The 18,058-nt window shown below is 57.0% G+C and overlaps 1 protein-coding gene across 2 annotated transcripts in view; it reads left to right on the top strand.

Moving 5' to 3' along the window:
• The first annotated feature begins 461 nt into the window (after positions 1-461).
• PLXNA1 (plexin A1) overlaps positions 462-18,058 on the top strand; it is a 91,828-nt gene continuing 74,231 nt past the window's right edge. For both annotated transcript variants that reach the window (XM_057417512.1, XM_057417511.1), the window contains exons 1-2: positions 462-1,805; positions 7,849-8,031. In XM_057417512.1, the coding sequence (XP_057273495.1) occupies positions 603-1,805; positions 7,849-8,031 (1,386 nt within the window). In that variant the 5' untranslated portion in view covers positions 462-602. The remainder of the gene's footprint in view (positions 1,806-7,848; positions 8,032-18,058) is intronic.

Below are 18,058 nucleotides of genomic sequence, written 5' to 3'. Positions count from 1 at the left end.
CCAGGGCTCTCCTGGGCTTTGTCAGGTGGGTGATGGAGACAGCAGGCAGCATGCCAGGGTGCTCAGCTCCTTTAAGAGGTGCTCTTGAGATCCTCCTCTATGTAAGGCTTGGGCTGGGCTTGCTTCAAACTGGGCCTTTGCATCCACCCCCAGTGCAGGGGCAGGAGGCTCCCATCAAGGCTTGTTAGGAGCCATCCCTGGGTAACACTTGGGTGCTGCTGGTGGTCCTAAAACCAGGTCAGGGCCAGCATTGCCCTGCTGAAGTGTTTGTATGCTGTAGGTGTCCTAAAGAGCATTGCTGGGCTCCTGCTGGCGTGCGACCAAGCAGGGTTGTCCTTAGCATCTCGCAGGCTCCTTTGGTCCCTGCACCAGGGACAATCTTCCTCTGGGTTGGGTGAAAGAAGCGTGACACAGTGCTGGAAAGCCTCCTAATCCTTTTCTCCTTGTCTCTCTCCCTCTAGGGCTGACTGGAGTGGCTGTGCCCACGATACCCTGAATGCCGAGCGCAGTGGAAGCAGAGGAGACTGTGTCCCGTTAGCTCCTCCCTCCCTTACCCCTTTAGTTTGGGTTTGTTTCTATTTATTTTGTGGCTGGGTTTGGGCATGGCCTTGGCTGGATGCGAGGCCGCTGCGATGCGGCTCCTTTGGCTCAAGCACCACTTGTCCATCCACGTTTGGACCTTGCTGCTCTTGGGGAGCACCTGGCTACCGCTGGCGGAAGGCAGCCCCAAGTCTCCCTTTAGGACTTTCCCGGTTTCAGACTGGAGCTTGACGCACTTGGTGGTCCACAACAAAACCGGGGAGGTCTACGTGGGGGCTGTCAATCGGATCTACAAGCTCTCCAACAACCTCACGCTCCTGCGGACGCACGTGACGGGCCCCGTGGAGGACAATGAGAAGTGTTACCCTCCGCCCAGCGTCCAGTCCTGCCCGCACGGGCTGGTCACCACCAACAACGTGAACAAGCTGCTGCTGGTGGACTACTCGGGGAACCGGCTCATTGCCTGCGGCAGCGCATCCCAAGGGATCTGCCAGTTCCTGCGGCTCGATGACCTCTTCAAGCTGGGCGAGCCCCACCACCGCAAGGAGCACTACCTCTCCAGCGTCAACGAGTCGGGCACCATGTCTGGGGTCATCATTGAGGTGCTGAACGGGCAGAACAAGCTCTTCATTGGGACACCCATTGATGGGAAGTCGGAGTACTTCCCCACCCTGTCCAGCCGCAAGCTGATGGCCAACGAGGAGAACGCGGAGATGTTCGGCTTCGTCTACCAGGATGAGTTTGTGTCCTCGCAGCTCAAGATCCCCTCGGATACGCTCTCCAAGTTCCCCACCTTCGACATCTACTACATCTACAGCTTCAGCAGCGAGCAGTTTGTGTACTACCTGACCCTGCAGCTGGACACCCAGCTCACCTCGCCCGACTCCACCGGGGAGCAGTTCTTCACCTCCAAGATCGTCCGGCTCTGCGTGGATGACCCCAAGTTCTACTCCTACGTGGAGTTCCCCATCGGCTGCGTGCAGGACGGCATTGAGTACCGCCTCATCCAGGATGCCTACCTGACCAAGCCTGGCAAGGCTTTGGCCAAGTACCTGGGCATCTCGGAGAGGGAGGATATCCTCTTCACCATCTTCTCCCAGGGCCAGAAAAACAGGGTTAAGCCTCCCAAGGAGTCTGTGCTCTGCCTCTTCACGTTGAAGAAGATCAAGGATAAGATCAAGGAGCGTATCCAGTCGTGCTACAGAGGGGAAGGGAAACTCTCGCTACCCTGGCTCTTGAATAAGGAGCTGGGCTGCATCAACTCGGTAAGTTCCTGCTGGTCTCTACCCAAGCCAGGCTGTTTCTGGCTGCTGGTGGTGGCTGGACCCTTCCTGATAACCTGCACGGCTCCTGGTGGGAGGATTGGCACCCTTAGGTCTGGGTGCATGGATTCCTCAACATCTTTCCTTGTGGAGATCATGGCTTCATAGTGGCTGCATCAGGGCCCAAGGAGAGCCCTAAGCGAGGAGCCCCATGCTGATGCACTATGGCTATGGGAAGTGTCGGTGGGTTGGGCTGGGAGGGGTGCTCTGTCCTCAGGGCATCCGCTGCAGCTGTGCTGGGGAGTCTCTTGCACATGACATGTATGAATCTGTGTTGTGGCACTTTGGGGCCAAGCACAAGGTGTTGGGGGCAGTAGGATGTGGGGTTGAGCAGTACAGACCTGATGGATAGGGTGGAGAGGTTGATAGTCCAGGTAGGAGTTGGTCAGATCCTCAGTGAGGAGGGACCATGTCCTCTCCATGGGGTGCTGGAGGGGTGACAGAGGGTGCAAGGTGCCATCAGTGATGTGAGTTTTGAGTGTGGTCATCCAGAGATGCAGGAGGTGAGTGGCAGCATCCCAAAGCAGTGATTCCCAATCGAGGGAACGCTCCCTTTTGTCCCCAGAGATGTGTCCTCCTGCCTGGGGCTGGCTTATTTTCCAGTTCACATTCTAACCCATGAGTCGTCAGAGGGAGGCTGTGGCTCTGGGGGATAGGATCACAAGCTGGTGGTCCCCAGGCAAGGTCGGATAAGTGCCAGAGAGGGGATTTGGGTGCCATTGTGTGTGCTGGGAGGGTCTGGTGGAGGTCCTAACACTCCTGCTATTGCTATTATCCCCCCAGCCCTGCCTGAGCAGGGTTTTGGGTGCTCGGTGGTGGGGTCGATGGTCCCTATGGAGCAGATCTGCCGTCCCTACCACCGTCCTGCTCTCTGCTCCGGAGCAGACAGCTAACAGCTGCCTGACAAAGTAAAGGGGCTGCTGTCAGAAGCGCTGGGCTCACAAATCACATTTTGGCTTTGAGCTAATTGAATTCCGCTGGAAAAGGATGAAATCGTTACCCTGCTGCCTGTTGGGTCCGCAGCTGCCGGCTCCGCTGAGGAGATGCTGCCGCTTCCTCCTGCATTCCCAACTGCCTCTCCCAGTGCCCCACGGCAGCACCATGCTCCCTGGATATGGGGAGCCACCCCTGTGCTTTGAGGCTGGCCTCATACTGAGAGAATCATTGGATCATGGAATGGTTTGGGTTGAGAATGGTTTGGGTTGGAATGGACCTTAAAGCTCCTCCAGCTCCAACCCCTGCCACGGGCAGGGACCCCTTCCACTAGAGCAGCTTGCTCCAAGCCCCTGTGTCCAACCTGGCCTTGAACACTGCCAGGGATGGGGCAGCCACAGCTTCTCTGGGCACCCTGTGCCAGCGCCTCAGCACCCTCACAGGGAAGAGCTTCTGCCTAAGAGCTCATCTCAGTCTCCCCTCTGGCAGGTTAAAGCCATTCCTGGTGTCCTGTCCCTGCAGGCCCTTGTCCAAAGCCCCTGTCCAGGTTTCCTGTAGGCAGGGTCCTGGTGGTCAGCCCATGTGAGTGGATACATCTCAAGATGCTCTTTTGGGACTCTCACAAGATGGAAGGATGTGTGTGGTGATAGGATGGCTCCTGCTTTCAAATGGGCTGGCTTGGAGGGTGCTGCCTCCCTTGTGTGGGATCCAGGTGATGTTTTCTGTCCCATCCTGCTCCAGCTGCAAAGCAGAGCTTGGAAAGGCAGAACTGGATTGCAAGTCCAGCCCTCAGCCCCTTGCTGTGCTGAGCACAAGCCAAACCAGAGCCTGTGGAACATGTAAACTCTTCCTGGCAGGAATTTCTGTGCCCCTAATGAAACACAGCCACCTCTGGGGTGGGCCGTGGCAGTGACGGGTCTCTCAGTGGTGAGGGCTGGCCAGGAAACAAAGGGCATGTTGGTGTCTGATTTTGGAGGAGGCAGAATGGAATTACTCAAGTCAGTAGTTGCTTGGGATTTACACCCCATCCATATGGGAAGTGTCCCAGGAGGTCTCTAGCTCCCCTCCTTTGCAGTGGGAAGTGGCTGAGGCTGGTCCATGCTGACATCCCAGACCTCGGGGCTAAGGGATGCTCATCCTGCAGCGCTGCAGGGCTGGTGCTGGGGCTAGGAGGAGAGGCCAGGAGCCAGGCCTGGCAGCAGCTCAGGGGATGTCAGCGATTCCTCCCTGGCGCTGGCGAGCAGAGCAAATTCCTGTCCTCTGTTCCTTGTGCTCCCCTTCTGGGATCCAGCGATCCAACGGGAAGGGGAGAGGAGCCGGCTTGGGAGCGAGACCCCTCATGCGCTCAGACCTGTGCACACAGCAGAGGCACCTTGTGTCCATCCCCCTGCTCCAGCCCCACTGCCAAAACCACTCCTGAGCCCATCCAAGGTCTGGCTGCTTGCTTCAATGAGGGATTCAGTGTTGTGGGTCCTGGCTCTTTGCTTCCCTTATGCATTGCAGGGACTGTGCTGTCCATGGCCAGATGTGCACGGCACATCTGCTCCACATGGCTGTGTCCCTGCCCATGGCAGGAGGTTGAAAGTAGGTGATCTTTATGGTCCCTTCCAACCCAAACCACTCCAGGATTCTATGTATCAGGGCTGGGAGAGGGCAGATGCTGCAGCAAGGAGTGATTTGGAGTTTCCAGCATCCTCACCCTTGGCTGGCAGTGCAGGCAGAGCCATACCTGGAGCCAGCAGGACAATGGGCAGCAGCTTTCCCTGCGCAGCCCCAGGGAGAAAATGAGTTCTGACTCCTCTGTGAGGCTTGCTGCCCAGCCTGCTGGCACAGGGCAATGGCTGGTGATAAACTGGCCCACACTGGGCCAGGATAAGCCAAATCCTTTCCCAGGGGCAGCCAGAGAAATGCAGGTGTTAATGAACCGTACCAGGCTGCGATTATTCCTGGGAAACGTGCTAAAAGCCTGGCATACCGGCCTGGCGCTTGGTCCTTGCCTCCTGCGGCCTCCTCGCTGGCTCTTCCCATCCTTCTGCATCCTCCATCCTCCATCGCAGCGCCTGGGGGCTGCACAGGGGACCGGGCTTGAGCCGGTAATGGTGTTAACTGGCGAATCAGTGGCTAATTAATAACGCTGCGCGGCGCGCGCCTCGCCTGCCTCTGCTGTCTGCTCCCTCATTGCTTTCGTAAGTGGGCTTGAAGGGAGGCAATGAGACAAGGCACGTCAAGGAGATGCTCCCTCGGTGCTATGGGCCTGCTTTCCATCCTCTTGCATGCTGCTGTCCCTGGGAAATACGGCTTTCCTGATCCTGCTTTGGGGGAGTGGGTTGGTTATGGAGGAGAGAAGGATGCTGTGCTGCAGAAGTGGGGTCTGGGGGTGATGGGCGGCCGAGAGGGGTGCCAAGGGAAAGCACTGAAATAAAAACTGAAGGAAAAATCATTAAAATCCACAAAAAACCCAAAATAACAATTCCCCCCCCCATTGCAATGGGCTGAGGCCATGGTTCCTGCAACCACTTGTACAAATGGGAGAGCAGGCAGAGCCAAAGGCCTCCTGCAGACCCCTGCATCTGCGAGCTGAGATGCTCCAAGGTCACTGGCCCTTGTGTGCTGTGGTGTGTGTCAGGACGCATCCCCCCCTGCATCCCCCATCCTCCAGGGATGCTGGTTGGTGCCGTAGCCCCGGTTCCGCCGCCCTTGGCCTGCCCTCTCCACGCTGCCTGCCTGTGCTTCCCTAACGAGGCAGTTTGCTGTTAATGAGCTAATTGTGGGTGTAATTATTTATCGAGGTGGTGGCTGCATGGCGGCGGCGGCTCCGCGGGGCCGCGGTGCAGCTGTATTTGTCGTTTCCCGGAGAGTTTGTTGAGACAAAGCAGAGCGGAGTAAACACCATCAACATCTCTCCTCCTGCATATTCAGCAGCAGAGGGGATGGAGAAGCTGCAGATGGAGCGTGAGAGCACCAACTGCACCCAGGGGCTTTAATCCCATCATGGCATTGCCCTTCACCTGCTGTGGATGGGTGGAAGGTGCTGGGATGCTGGAGCAGTGAGTGGGTTTTTCTCCATGTGAAGTGGCTAAAGGATCCCAGGTGTGTGGAGAGGACCGTGGTATCGGCTGGAGCATCCCTCGTGTCTCTTTCCTTGGATCTTTTGTTTTAAAGTGATGCAGAGGAGGATGCTTAATGTGTGTGCTGGCTGATGGAGGAGAGAGGGTGCTTGCAAGGCTGGGATTAAGAGGATGGATGGAAAGGTCCTAATTTCCCTTCCCCCTTCTCCCGTGGTTGCAAAAGTGCCTGGTGCCCCATGCTGCTCTTTTGGGGATCCCCACATCTCCCATGCCTGGCTGTAGGAGCTCTGCCAGTTTAGGGAATGACGAGCAAAGGTCATTGATCTGTGGCTGTGTATTAACTCAGGCTCTCAGCAAACACAGAAGTAACTGAGGAAGCAGCCCAGCATTCCCAGTCTCCCTGGAAAGGCTGAATGTGCCTGGTTGGTGTCATTCCTGGTCCTTTCCCTCTGAGCCGGGAATGGGACCACTGGCCTTGGGGCTGGAATAGTGGCATGGTGAGGACAAGGAGCCCCACCATGGCTGTGGGAGGCTGAAGCCATTATGGAATACAATGCACTGGAGCATGGAAAAGCGCCCTGTTTGCCCTGTTCCCCATGGGTGACTGGGAATTGCTGGTGGGAGCTGGTCCGGGCTGACCATCTCTTCCCAGGCAGCATTGAGTGGGATTGTGGAGTTATGTACTGCCCTTACGTATTGGAGCTCGGGGTTTTCCCATGTGCTCCATGCACATGCTGTATGGATTTAAAGCCCCGTGGGGAATGGCATACATTTGGAGGGCCCTGCTTGCCAAAAACCCTCTCTCCCCTTTAAATTCAGTTACATAAGGGACCTTGTGGTCCTCCCGAGGCTGGAGCAGGCTGTCTCCTTTGCGCCCTCACCTCGTGCACCAGGCTCCCTGATCCCACTGGGATCAGGAGCCCCTCACTGCCTGGACAGGCTGGGATGGATTTTGCTGGTGCTATGAGGCCATGGCATGGGTGCATAGGCTGGATGCCCATGGCCAGGGTCTGTTGTGCTCAGCAGATCAGGGTGACCTGATGCTCAATGGAGCTGGTCCTGGTCCCACTTCCCTGCCTGCATCCCAGCTTCCACAGGGGCATCCCTCTGTCTTTGCCTTGCCCATTAATGTGACCATGCTTGCCTAAGGGTGGCAAGGGGCTGGTGCAGCCCTTTCCTCTGCCTCTCCTGGGGCAGAGCTTGCAGAAGCTTCTCCCCATGGATGAGCAGAGAAGCAAGGAGGCAGCTCCTGGAGCCCGGCGCCTTGTCTGGGGCAAGGCAGCAGGGAAAGAATGTGGGGAATTCCCAACGGCGTTCCTGTGGGAGGAGGAGCAGGGCTGGCAGGTGGGCAGCGTGTCTGCTGGAGCCTCTGCTGTGTGAAATGAGGCTCTTTGAGGAGCCCCGACTCGTTTGTCTTGGCACGGCCTTGACTGGGAAGTGTTTTGTCTCTGGGGGAAGGCTGGGTGCAGGATTCGGCCCCTCCTGCCTGGCTACCAAGATGATTTCCTTCTGGAGCTCCTGCCAGGATGAGGAGGAGAGGGATGTGTGTGGAGTTCGTGCCCGCATCCCACGTTTCTGAGGTGGCAGTGGATGGAGGGGGAGCAGGGATGCTGTGCTGGCTCCCGCTGGGTTTGTAAGTGCTGCTCTGTAAGACCCAGAGCCTTAATCTTGGTCTGCAAAGCTTGTTCCGGATGCAGAGTGGCTGCGTGCCTTGGATGTGTCCTAAGTGCCTTACATCAGTGTGGAAAGGGAATTTTAGGGAAGCACCGGCTCATCCCTTCCCTTGGGATGGCTGAGACAGTCATGATGATGGTTGGACTTATCGATCCTAAAGGTCCTTTCTGACCTAGCTGGTTCTATGATGAGGCTGCTGAAGCCACCGTAGGTGCTGGGGTGGAGGTGGCAGGTGGCGGATGGCCCCATGGTAGGGCGGGCATGTCGCGGTGTTATCCCCAAGCTCATCTCTCCTCGGTTTTCCTCCACAGCCGCTGCAGATCGACGACAACTTCTGTGGGCAGGATTTTAACCAGCCCCTGGGGGGGACCGTCACCATCGAGGGGACCCCGCTCTTCGTGGACAAGGAGGATGGGATGACCTCGGTGGCTGCCTATGACTACAGGGGCCAGACCGTGGTGTTCGCTGGCACACGGAGCGGGCGGATCAAGAAGGTAGGGAAAGGCCTCGGCGGTGTGATGGGGAGGGATGGTCCTTTGGGGGTGCAGATAAGGCTGTGCCTCCATCATACCGTGACTTGATATATTGATCTGTCTGTCCATGTCTGTATGGCTTTGCCATTGACCTGGGCAGAGATGGGTGCTGATGGCTCCATCCCGGTGTAGGGGAGATTCCTCTTTCTACCGTGCCACAAAAGGCTGCTTGTTGGTGGCAATTAACAAATAGCTCCGTGCGTGCCTTTCCCTGCCTGCATCTCCACAGGGCATGGATTTCCTGTTATCATAACATCGTGCCTATAATTACAGCTGTACATGCCCTGTATAAACATAGCTTGCGTTAACGGCATCCTCAGCCAGGGAAGGGCAGTGTGAAGGTCCCGGTATGATCCCTGCCCAGGAGCAGGAGGGTTTGGCCAGAGGGTCTGGCTTGGTGCTCTGTGGCTTGTGAGGTGCTCCAGCACCCCATCCTGGGCACAGCGTGGTGCAGTTGTGCTTGATCTGTGCTGGGCAGGATGCCTTGGAGAAGCAGGGTGGCTTTCCTGACCGGAATCAGGAGCAGGGTGCCATTGCAGGAGATAATTCCCTATATATATGTGCTGCTGTGTTGGGTTGGGGTAGAACACTGCTGGTCCTCTGCAGCCACACATCCTCTGTTGGCTTTGTGTGGCCCTTGGAGGGGCCCTGCTGGCGCCAGGGCTGCAGGAGCTGACGAAGCAGCTCATCCCTTCCGGATCGATGGGGGATCTGCAGGGATTGGTGTCGCGTTGCTGGTGGTTGCTCCTGCGCTGGGCTCCAGATGGGAGCGATGAAATGGGGATGGGAAGGAGCAAGGATGTGGATGGAGGGTCATGAAGCCAGGGGGACCTCGAGTCCCTTATTTGTTGAGAGGGGCTGGTGGTGGCTTTTTACATGGCAGATTTGTTTTCTCCTCTTCCTCCTTCTCTCAGTATTTCTCTGGTCTTTGCACCTTTAGAGTGATTTACAAGGGGGCCTGCAGGAAACCTGGAGAGGGACTTTGGACAAGGGCCTGTAGGGACAGGACACTGGGAATGGCTTTAACCTGCCAGAGGGGAGACTGAGATGAGCTCTTAGGCAGAAGCTCTTCCCTGTGAGGGTGCTGAGGCGCTGGCACAGGGTGCCCAGAGAAGCTGTGGCTGCCCCATCCCTGGCAGTGTTTAAGGGCAGGTTGGACACAGGGGCTTGGAGCAAGCTGCTCTAGTGGAAGGGGTCCCTGCCCGTGGCAGGGGTTGGAGCTGGATGAGCTTTAAGGTCCTTTCCAACCCAAACCCGGCTGGGATCCTATGATCCAGGGTGGGTGCCTTGCCATGGTGCAGGCTGCATGCTACAAAGTCATGGCTGAGGCCATGGGGGAGCATGGGGAGGTTGGTCCAGCCCTGGGATACTGGGCAGGTTCTGAAGGCTCATCCTACCTGTGGTCGCTGTGATGGCAGCATGGGAGCACTTTGCAGTCTCCAAGCCAGCTCTCCCACTGCTCTGCTGTGACCTTGTGGTGAGCAGCCCATCCTCCCTGCTGCAGGGGCTGCCTGCCCAGCCTGGCAAAGCGCTGCCTCAGCAGCTACCTGATCCTGATCCTGATGCTGCTCCTGGCTGCCGGCCGGAGGCAGGATGGGGAGGGAATGGCTCCCTCCTGCCTGGGAAGCACAAGGGGGATGCTGCTGACTTGTCCTCAGCCAGGGGATGTGATACCCAGCAGGGGCACAGCAGAGCATGGCCAAGGTGGCTGCCAAAGGCAGAGGATGGGGGGAGAGGCATTCCTTGGAAGTGGTTACAATCCCTCTGCTTCTAAGTTTCCCGTGTAAGGGGACAGTGACAAGTAACCTGCATAAGGCTTGGTGCAGCCTCGTGGCTTCTCCATCCTCCTGCCAGTTCCCCCATCCCTATCCAGCATGTCCTTTAGGGAAGGAGGGCTGTGCTGGCAGCTGGTGCTCCCCATCCCAGGAGCCCTGTGACGGATGCCGCTGTGCTGCGGGGGCTCCCATCTCACCATCTGGGCTGGGGTGAGGTCAGGCCAGAGTCACTGCCGCGTCTGGATTTTCCTTGGATGGCAGCTCCGTGCCCAGCATTTGTCCAGGCTGTTGCGTGCAGACAGAGCCTCCCTTTGTGTCCCCTTCCCAAAAACAAGCCACGCGAGCCTCCGCCTGCCCTGCAGCCTCTCCCCGGCGCTGCTGCCCGCAGTTGCTGCCATGAGGCCATGGTGATGGGCAGTGCCTGCTGCCGCAGCTGCACGAACACCCCGATTCTGGAGGGCTGGAAGGATATTCCAGGCAAACCCATGGCAGGGGGTTGGAACTGGATGATCTTTAAAGGTCTTTTCCAACCCAAACTGTTCTGTGATTTGCAGACCTGGGGTGGGGATACAGGACCCCAGGATGCTGCATGGATCACAGCAGTGAATCCAGTAACCCACTCCAGCTTGTCCCTGCAGGGTCACCAGGCCTGTGTTATCTTTGGCTGGCCCTGAGTTATATGGAGGAAAGGTCAGGCTTGGAAAGCCCTTGGCCCCACGTGCTCGCTGTGCCCTGTGCCAGCAGTCATGGGATTGGGGCGCATGGGGAATTCCTGGTGCATCCCAGGTGAGCAATGCGGAGATGACTTCTCACGCTGCTCCTGTCCTCTGTGCTTCTGCTGTGTCAGGGACCCAGCCTTGAACCCTGTGCTGTGTGGGTGCTGTGGATGGGGAAGTGATGTGGGGATGCTGCAGTGGGGAAGTCCAGGGGGTATTTGCACAAGGGAAGTGAGGTTTGCTTCCCAATGCCTGGGGTTTCCCTGGACACTGCCTGTCCTCCATGGGGCTTTGGGCACCCTGCTCTAGTGGAAGGTTTCCCTGCCTGTGGCAGGGGTTGGAGCTGGATGAGCTTTAAGGTCCCTTCCAACACAACCCATTCCATGCATATCTGGCTGCCCAGTTGCCACCATAATTCCTGCAGCTCCCTGCCCTGTCCTGACGCCAGCTGGCTTCAGGCGTGGATGCATCAAGAGTGTCTCCGTTGGGAATCTGCTTCCCCCCCAGGGCTTGCACTTGCTGCAGCTTGTTTATTCTCTCCCACAGAAAGCACAGCTGAGCTGGCCCCGTGTCTGCCTGCTTTGGCTTCTCCGCTGTAGTAATAACAATAAATAAACTCTTCACACTAACTGGGGCATCCCCATCCCTGCACAACGGGATGCGGTGCTCCTCGCCTGCCCTGAGTACCGTCCCCTCTGGCCTGCTGAGGGCAGGGAGATGGGATGCTTTAGGGGACCAGATTTAGCATCCCATGTAGGCACCTCTTTTGAATAGGGCTCTTTTAAAGCTTTGGATTCTTCAGTGTGTCTGGGCAGCATGACCTGAGGATAGGTGGTGTGCGAATGGGAAGCTGCTGGCTGGGGGCATTGAGGGAGTTTCCCTGTTTCCTGCTGGCTCTCTTCCCATCACAAAAGCCCCTCCTGTGTCAGCCTCTTGTGTATAGAGCATGACCTGACGGTGGTGGTCCACGTGAGCTGGCAGGACAAGCCCTCAGGCTCCCTCCCTGCTCTGCCTGTCCCTGTGGGTCCGTTCATGTCGCGTGGTGCTTAGTGCTCGGGGTAAGCGGCTCTGGATGCAAAGGGACCCTTTGTGCTGTGTGTGAAATCTGCTCCCCTCGTGACCCTGCTGCTGCTTACCCTGCTCATTGCCTTAGCCTCGGATGGCTTTTTGGGGGTGATGGGGGCAGATTCGGGCCATGAAGCCTCTGGTGTCATTGGTGACCCTTGAGGAGCATCGCCCCCAGCGCAGCCCCTGCGGGTCCTCTCCTGCTCATGTTGCTGCCTCTCCCCAGCTGGCCGCCAGCACAAGGGCCTTTTGTTCCTCTTCCTTCTCCCATTCCATCCCCATCCCACCCTCTGGGGACCCCTCACCCCCTCCCCACATGCTCACAACCCACTGGGTGCCTGCTCCCGGCCCCTCGGCGCACGCGGCTGCACCTCTCCCCAATCAATGGCAATCATTTTATTGGCATGACAAGGTAGGCGACGGTTGCCAAAGTGAATCCATCAAATACCTCTCGGCAGCTCCCTCCCCCTTGAGAGCTCTCGCTGGAGTCGTTAAGCTCTTTTAATCAAGGTGGAGGCTTGAGCTGGCTTGAAGTGGATGGGGTGGTGGGGAGGTGGAGGCTCCAGGTCCCCTCTTGCATGTGATGGGGACTGCTCAGTGTCGCCCCACTCCTGCTCGGCAGGAAGGGGCCCCGCTCGGTGCTGTCGGGCTGTGTTGAGCCACCCAGCTCCGGACAGGATGTGTCATTGTTGGAGGAAACAATCAGAAATTCATCGTGAACCGCTGGCCCCTGGGACCGGCCGGGGCCGCTGCCAGCGCCGTCCTCGGGTGACTCCTGCAGGGGGATGCAGCCAGGTCCGTGCTCCTGCCTCCTGTGGCATAGAGGGGATGCTGAGAAGGGAAAGAACCGTGGCTGCCACATCCCTGGTAGTGCTCAAGCCTAGGTTGGACACTGGGGCTTGGAGCACCCTACTCTAGTGGCAGGTACCCCTGCCCATGGCAGGGGTTGGAACTGCATGAGCATTAAGGTCCCTTCAATCCAAACCCAAACTGTTCTATGGAGATTTCCACGCTCTCTGAGGATGCTCCACAACAGCCATGGGGAAGGAAAGGAGGTGTCAGTGGTGTCAGTGGCTGCCTCCCCCCAAACCCCACTCCTTGCCTCCCATGTCCCCAGCCTTTTTGACTCAAGCCATACCCCTCTGTTCCCCCATCTGCTGTGGTTGGGGCATGGAGCCGCAGGTGAGCGGCTGGGAGCCTGGCTCTGGGCCAGCCCTGCTCCAGCCTCCTGCGGAAGCGCTGACGGTGCAGGTCTCTCCTCTGCCGGTGCTGGCTCCGGCGCCCGCAGGCAGCACGTGGCCTCACCCCATCCATCACCGCGCTGCCAGTGCCGCGGGCACGGCACCGGTGCTGCTGGGCATCGCCGGTGTCGGGCAAGGTGACTTCTGGGGAGCAGAGAGCTGGAGAAGCAGGGATGGAGCCAGGTCCTGAGGACCCTGTGGGTTCCAGAGGGCTTCTGTGATTGCCCTGGAAAGGGGGTGAGGGCAAAATGCCTCTTGGTGCTGCTCTGTGCTCAAGAGCTGGTGGGTCCATACCAGTCAAACACAGCAGCATCGCCCTTGCAGCCTGTGCGGTTCATCCCTAAGAATGCCACCGTGGGAATATGATGGGAATAAGGCTGGGAAAGGAAAAGTCAAGAGCTGTGGGTTTGCGTCTGTGCGCTCTCCTGCCCCTGTTGTTGCAGGGCTGTGTAAGGCAGTGGTGGCTGTGGCTCGGCAGAGCAAGGCAGAAGGGTGATGCTTTGGGGTCACTGAGCCCCTGTAAAGAGCAGGAGTCACTGGGGGCCTGTGCTGGGACTTGTCCATCACTGGGGTGTGCAGTGCCGGCAGCAAGCACTGTCCCAGCCAGCGGGGCTGGTTTGGTTTGGTTGGTGAAGCATGAAGCTGCTGAAGCATTTTCTTTCCCATCTCTCCACCGCTGAATACGGGGCTGTGCCCCAGCCTGTGACCCCTGTTCTGCTCGGAAGAGCAGGAGCACGACTCTTGCTTTGGATCTTTCCTCTTGCTGGGGACCTCTGTGGTGGTCCCATGAGATGGGGGCAGGATGAAAAGCCCCCATTGAGATGGAAATGACCTGGGAGGTCCCAGCTCTGTTGGGTCCCTCCTGTTGGGGTCATTGTGCCTGTTCAGGGGCACAAACACTGACTAATTTTGGCTTTTCAGGTGGGAGAATAGCCCTGGCCTCCCACCAAAGGCAGAGGACAAGGAGGAGGATGCTCATCAGGAAGGCAGTGGTTTAGGGAGCAGGGGCTGCATGGGAATGGACAGTGCTGCTGTCCTGCCTCACCTTTGTGCAGCCCCATTAACCCAGATTTAATGGTGCCTGAGGAATTTGGCCTGAGCCTGTGCCTGGATGGAGGAGGGAGGGAAGATGCTGGAGGAGGGAAGATGTGTGCTCAGCTGCTTTCAGTGTTGACTCGATCTGCGTGTCCCAGCACTGCCTCCTGTTGAGATGTGACAGCGGGGAAGGTCAGCCATCCCTGTGGGCTGACCTCATGCTTCTCCCTTATGGAATGGGAAGAAAAGCCATCATAAATCAAGAGCGAGGTGGAGGTGCCAGATGGCACTTAGGGATGGATGCAGGATGCTGACTCCAGCTGCCCCTTGGTGGCTGATGGGGCCCATCATCCATCTCTGAGGCTTTGATACACGTGGGGATCATCCATCTCCACTGCGGGTCCAGGCAGGGCCAGCACTCAGCCCCAGCATGCTGGGAAAAGCCACTGTCTGGCCTTCGTTATCCCCTGCCCTTGTTAATTATGGGCTTTTCTGAAATGGAGCAGGAGAAGGGATGCTAATGCAGGCTGGTACTGATGGGGAAGACAGCAGGAAGGTGCATTGTGGGGTGAAATATGGAAGTGGAGGAGTGGGGTGGTGGTGATGGTGCACCCCCCCTGGGTCATACTTAGCCTGAGTGATACAGGGCAAACAGCCCTGGGGATCAGGGCTGTGCTGGTAATCCCTCTGCTCATCAAAGAATAGCGGAGCCACAGCTGCAGCACCGGGGTTTAGACGCACTGCCCTTCATCATGAAGTGCCATCATGTAAAATGAAGTGAGTTTGATGAGTTCTTGCTTTAATCCCTTGACTGGACTCAGTTACAGGGCTGAGGGTGCATTGGAGAAGGCTGGTGGGCAGAGCTGGGGTGGTGTGACAGGGCAGAGCATCTCAAGAGGAAGGAGGAGCATCAGAGCCCTGAGTCCATGGGATGGATTGCAGGTTCCGCCTCCACTTTCCATTCCCTTTCTACCCAGAATGGAAACATTTCCTATTCTTTTCTCTTCCACTTTGCCTTTCTCTTTTATCTCTCTTACCCCCACCAGTGCTCACACTAGGCTTGAGTGATGCACACCAGCCCCATGTTCTTCCTTTCCTACCCTTTGGTTGCTCCTTGAGGTTCCTGTGTCTCACCTCAGTGATGGGCAGAGCAGTGCTGAAGGGAATAAACCTTCCCGACCCATCCCAAGATGGGAAGTTTCCCAATAACTCCCCCCCTTCCCGTAGCCTTGAGAGTGGATGGGGAGAGCAGGGGACGTGATGGACAGGGCTGTTGCCATTGTTTGAGGTTTGGTGCTGGATTTTGGGGCCCTGGGCACTTTCCCTGGGTGGCCAGAGCTGATCCTGGCACATCCCTGCTCTTTGTGTGCCCATGGACCAGCCGCCAGCATGAAACCTCCCCGTGGCAGCAGGAGCAATTGTCTGCATGGGAAGCAATAGTGGGAAAGTTTTATTTAATGGATGCTTAGTTCTTTTAATGCCATTTAGCAGCTGGAGAGAAGGAAGAGAGCCAGCGCTGTGTGACAAGCCGGCTCTGAGCAAACTGAGGAATGACTGCGGTGGTGAGGAGCATCCCTATGGCCTGGCAGAGAAAGGTGGGATAATGGGATAGTGCTTTAGTTTCACCATGGTTTGTGCTCTTGAGGGCAGCATTGGTTAGTCACTCTATGCCAGGACAGCTCTGGCATGGCTGGGGAACTCGGTGTGGGGATGCAGGGATGCAAGGAGGGGTCCTGCTGGTAGAGTTGGCACTGGGGAAGCATCTTCTCCCCCCCCATAATCCTGTATGGGTGAAGGAAATGACACGGATGAGAAATCCCTGTGTGGTTTTTATTAGCTACAACCCTAATGATGTATTTTGGATTGCTCTCCTGCGTGGATAAAAACTACCAGACCTTGAACAAAGGGGAAAGAAAAAAGTCTCTCTGACCTTGAAGCTGTTGGTTCACTTGTCTTCATTTCATTGCCCTCGCTGGGGATGCAGGTCAGTTTTGGGTGCTATTTATAGTCCACTTGGCTTGACGGTTTTCTTTACAAAGCAAAAGGTTGTCACCTTTGTTTCTGATATTGCAGAGAGGAGCAGCTCAAGGGAAAAGGAAGAATAAATGAGAAATCTTTTCAGAGGGTTCCTGTATGCAGCAAAGCTTTGTAATCTGGACAGATCAGAAAGCCCTGGACTGCCATGCTGAGCTTGTGTGGATGTAGCCATGGTCTGTGCTGCACGATGATGCTCTGCTCGACCACTTGGAGCCTTTATGGGCTCCGAAATGGTGATGGTTTCCCTTCCTGGGCAGCTTGGCTCACTTCTCCACATGTGGATGGCTGGTTTTGGTTGAGACAGCAGGTTAGCTCAGTTCTCCCCTTCTTCCTTTGTGGCTGTGCCTCCCACCTTCACTGCCTGCAAGAGCAGCATCGCCTGCCTGCGCCTGCATCCTGTGCTCCATCCCCATCCCTCCCTGACAGACTCCTTGAAACAACAAATGTTGCTGTAATTTAATTTTCAGGCAAACAATAGTCGGGGGACAATGTTAAATTCATGAAAGTGCCTTAATGCAATGACATTTAATGAAGCAATTTGTGTGCTAGCATGGCTGTGCGTGGTGCCGGGGTAGCGAGGATGCCGCTCCATCCTGCTGGGCGGTCCCTCTTTAGGGATGAGCTGGGGAAAGGTTGATGTTCCAGGGGAAAGGGAGGTTCTCCTGCTGCTCCCCCCAGGCTGTGTGTGCTCTTGGGTTGCAGCTTTCCCATCCTGCTCCCTGATGCTGCTGCAGTGAGAGCCGGTGGGTCTGAGCTCTGTGGTTAATGAGAGTGTTTTGGGGCTCTCTGCAGGCTCCGCGTTCTCTGGTCCTTTCCTCCCTTTGCCTAGAGGCCCTGGATGGTCCCTTCATCCCCCCAACTCCCTTAGTGGGGGGCTCCTGCTTGGGGGGACCTTTTGCTGAGGGCAGGACCAAGGAATTGTCCTCCAGGTCTGGGCACCAGAGGAAGATTAGGCAATGATGGGTCCAGGCAAAGGGCTCTTGGGCATCCTGTTGTTGATGTCCAACTGCTTTGGGAGACCTTGTTTCCTGGGGATGCTGCTTGGCAAGGGCAGAGTAGAGACAGGGAAGAGGAGCTATTTCCTTGTGCTGGGTCTGCATCCTGGAGGGCTTCTCCTTGGGAGTGAGGAGACCCATGCAAACGTTTTCCTCCCCCAGCCCTGCATTGGGGTACCAGATTGAAGCCTCTGGTTCTGTAGCATCCCATCTGCCATGGCTTTTTCCCAACCAGCAATATCCACGGAGCTGTTGACTGATGCTGTTCCCTCTATAGCAAGAGTTAGGAGTGATGCTGTGCTGTGACAGCACAACCTTGTCTTGGGGGGTTAACGGTTGGCAAAGCAGGTTGAGAGGAGGCAGTCTGGAGGGCGGAGAGCCCAGCTGCTTGCTCCAGGGGTGGATTGGATTTGTGCCACCTCACCAGCATCCCTCGGGCACCCTGGCACCAGTAACGTGGAGGCTGCTGCCTACGTGTCCCAGGAGAGGTTTCCCTGCTGCTTCCCTCCCCTCAGTGACTGGCAGAGCCCCGTAGATCTTAATTATTGTGCCGGCATCCGCAGAGCAAATCTGGTGCTGCCGTAGCTGGAGGCTCAGCGCTGGCAATGATGCTCTCTGGGGCAGGTGGCTGCGGAGGGAAGAGGCTTTGTGCCTCCTCTTCCTCCTTGCCTCCTCTTCCTTGCCTTTCTGGGGACAACTCATTGTCTTTGCTGGATGTGATGGACCTCTGGAACCTATGGATGCAAGCTGGGGCAGTCATTAGTGGGTGAAGGGATGGTATTAAATATATGTGTAGGTGATATCACTGTGGCTGTTTTCTGGTGAAGCTTGGGGATGAGGGAGCTGGAGATGGATGGATGCTGCTTCCTTCTGGGTAGGGAATGGGACCTGAAGGAAGCAGCATCAAACCCATCTCATTGGTGGTGCTCTTCCCAGACAGCTGAAGGATGCAGCAAAATCCATCGGAGGGGGATTTAGGGGTTCAACAGGGATGCTCATGGGGAAGCTTGAGGTTTGTAGAGCAGTTTGCAGTCCTGGAAGGTGTGAAGGCAGCAAGGGCAGTGCCTGGCTGTTCCCTGGCTTCTTGCTTCCCACTGATGGTGCTCAAAGATGAACAGGTAGTT

The sequence above is a fragment of the Pezoporus wallicus genome, unplaced genomic scaffold (assembly GCF_028554395.1).
Source record: "Pezoporus wallicus isolate ANWC-B61680 ecotype Strahan unplaced genomic scaffold, APGP_CSIRO_Pwel_v1 contig_8542, whole genome shotgun sequence".
Classification (NCBI taxonomy): domain Eukaryota; kingdom Metazoa; phylum Chordata; class Aves; order Psittaciformes; family Psittacidae; genus Pezoporus; species Pezoporus wallicus.
This window is presented reverse-complemented; position numbering and strand designations above follow the sequence as displayed.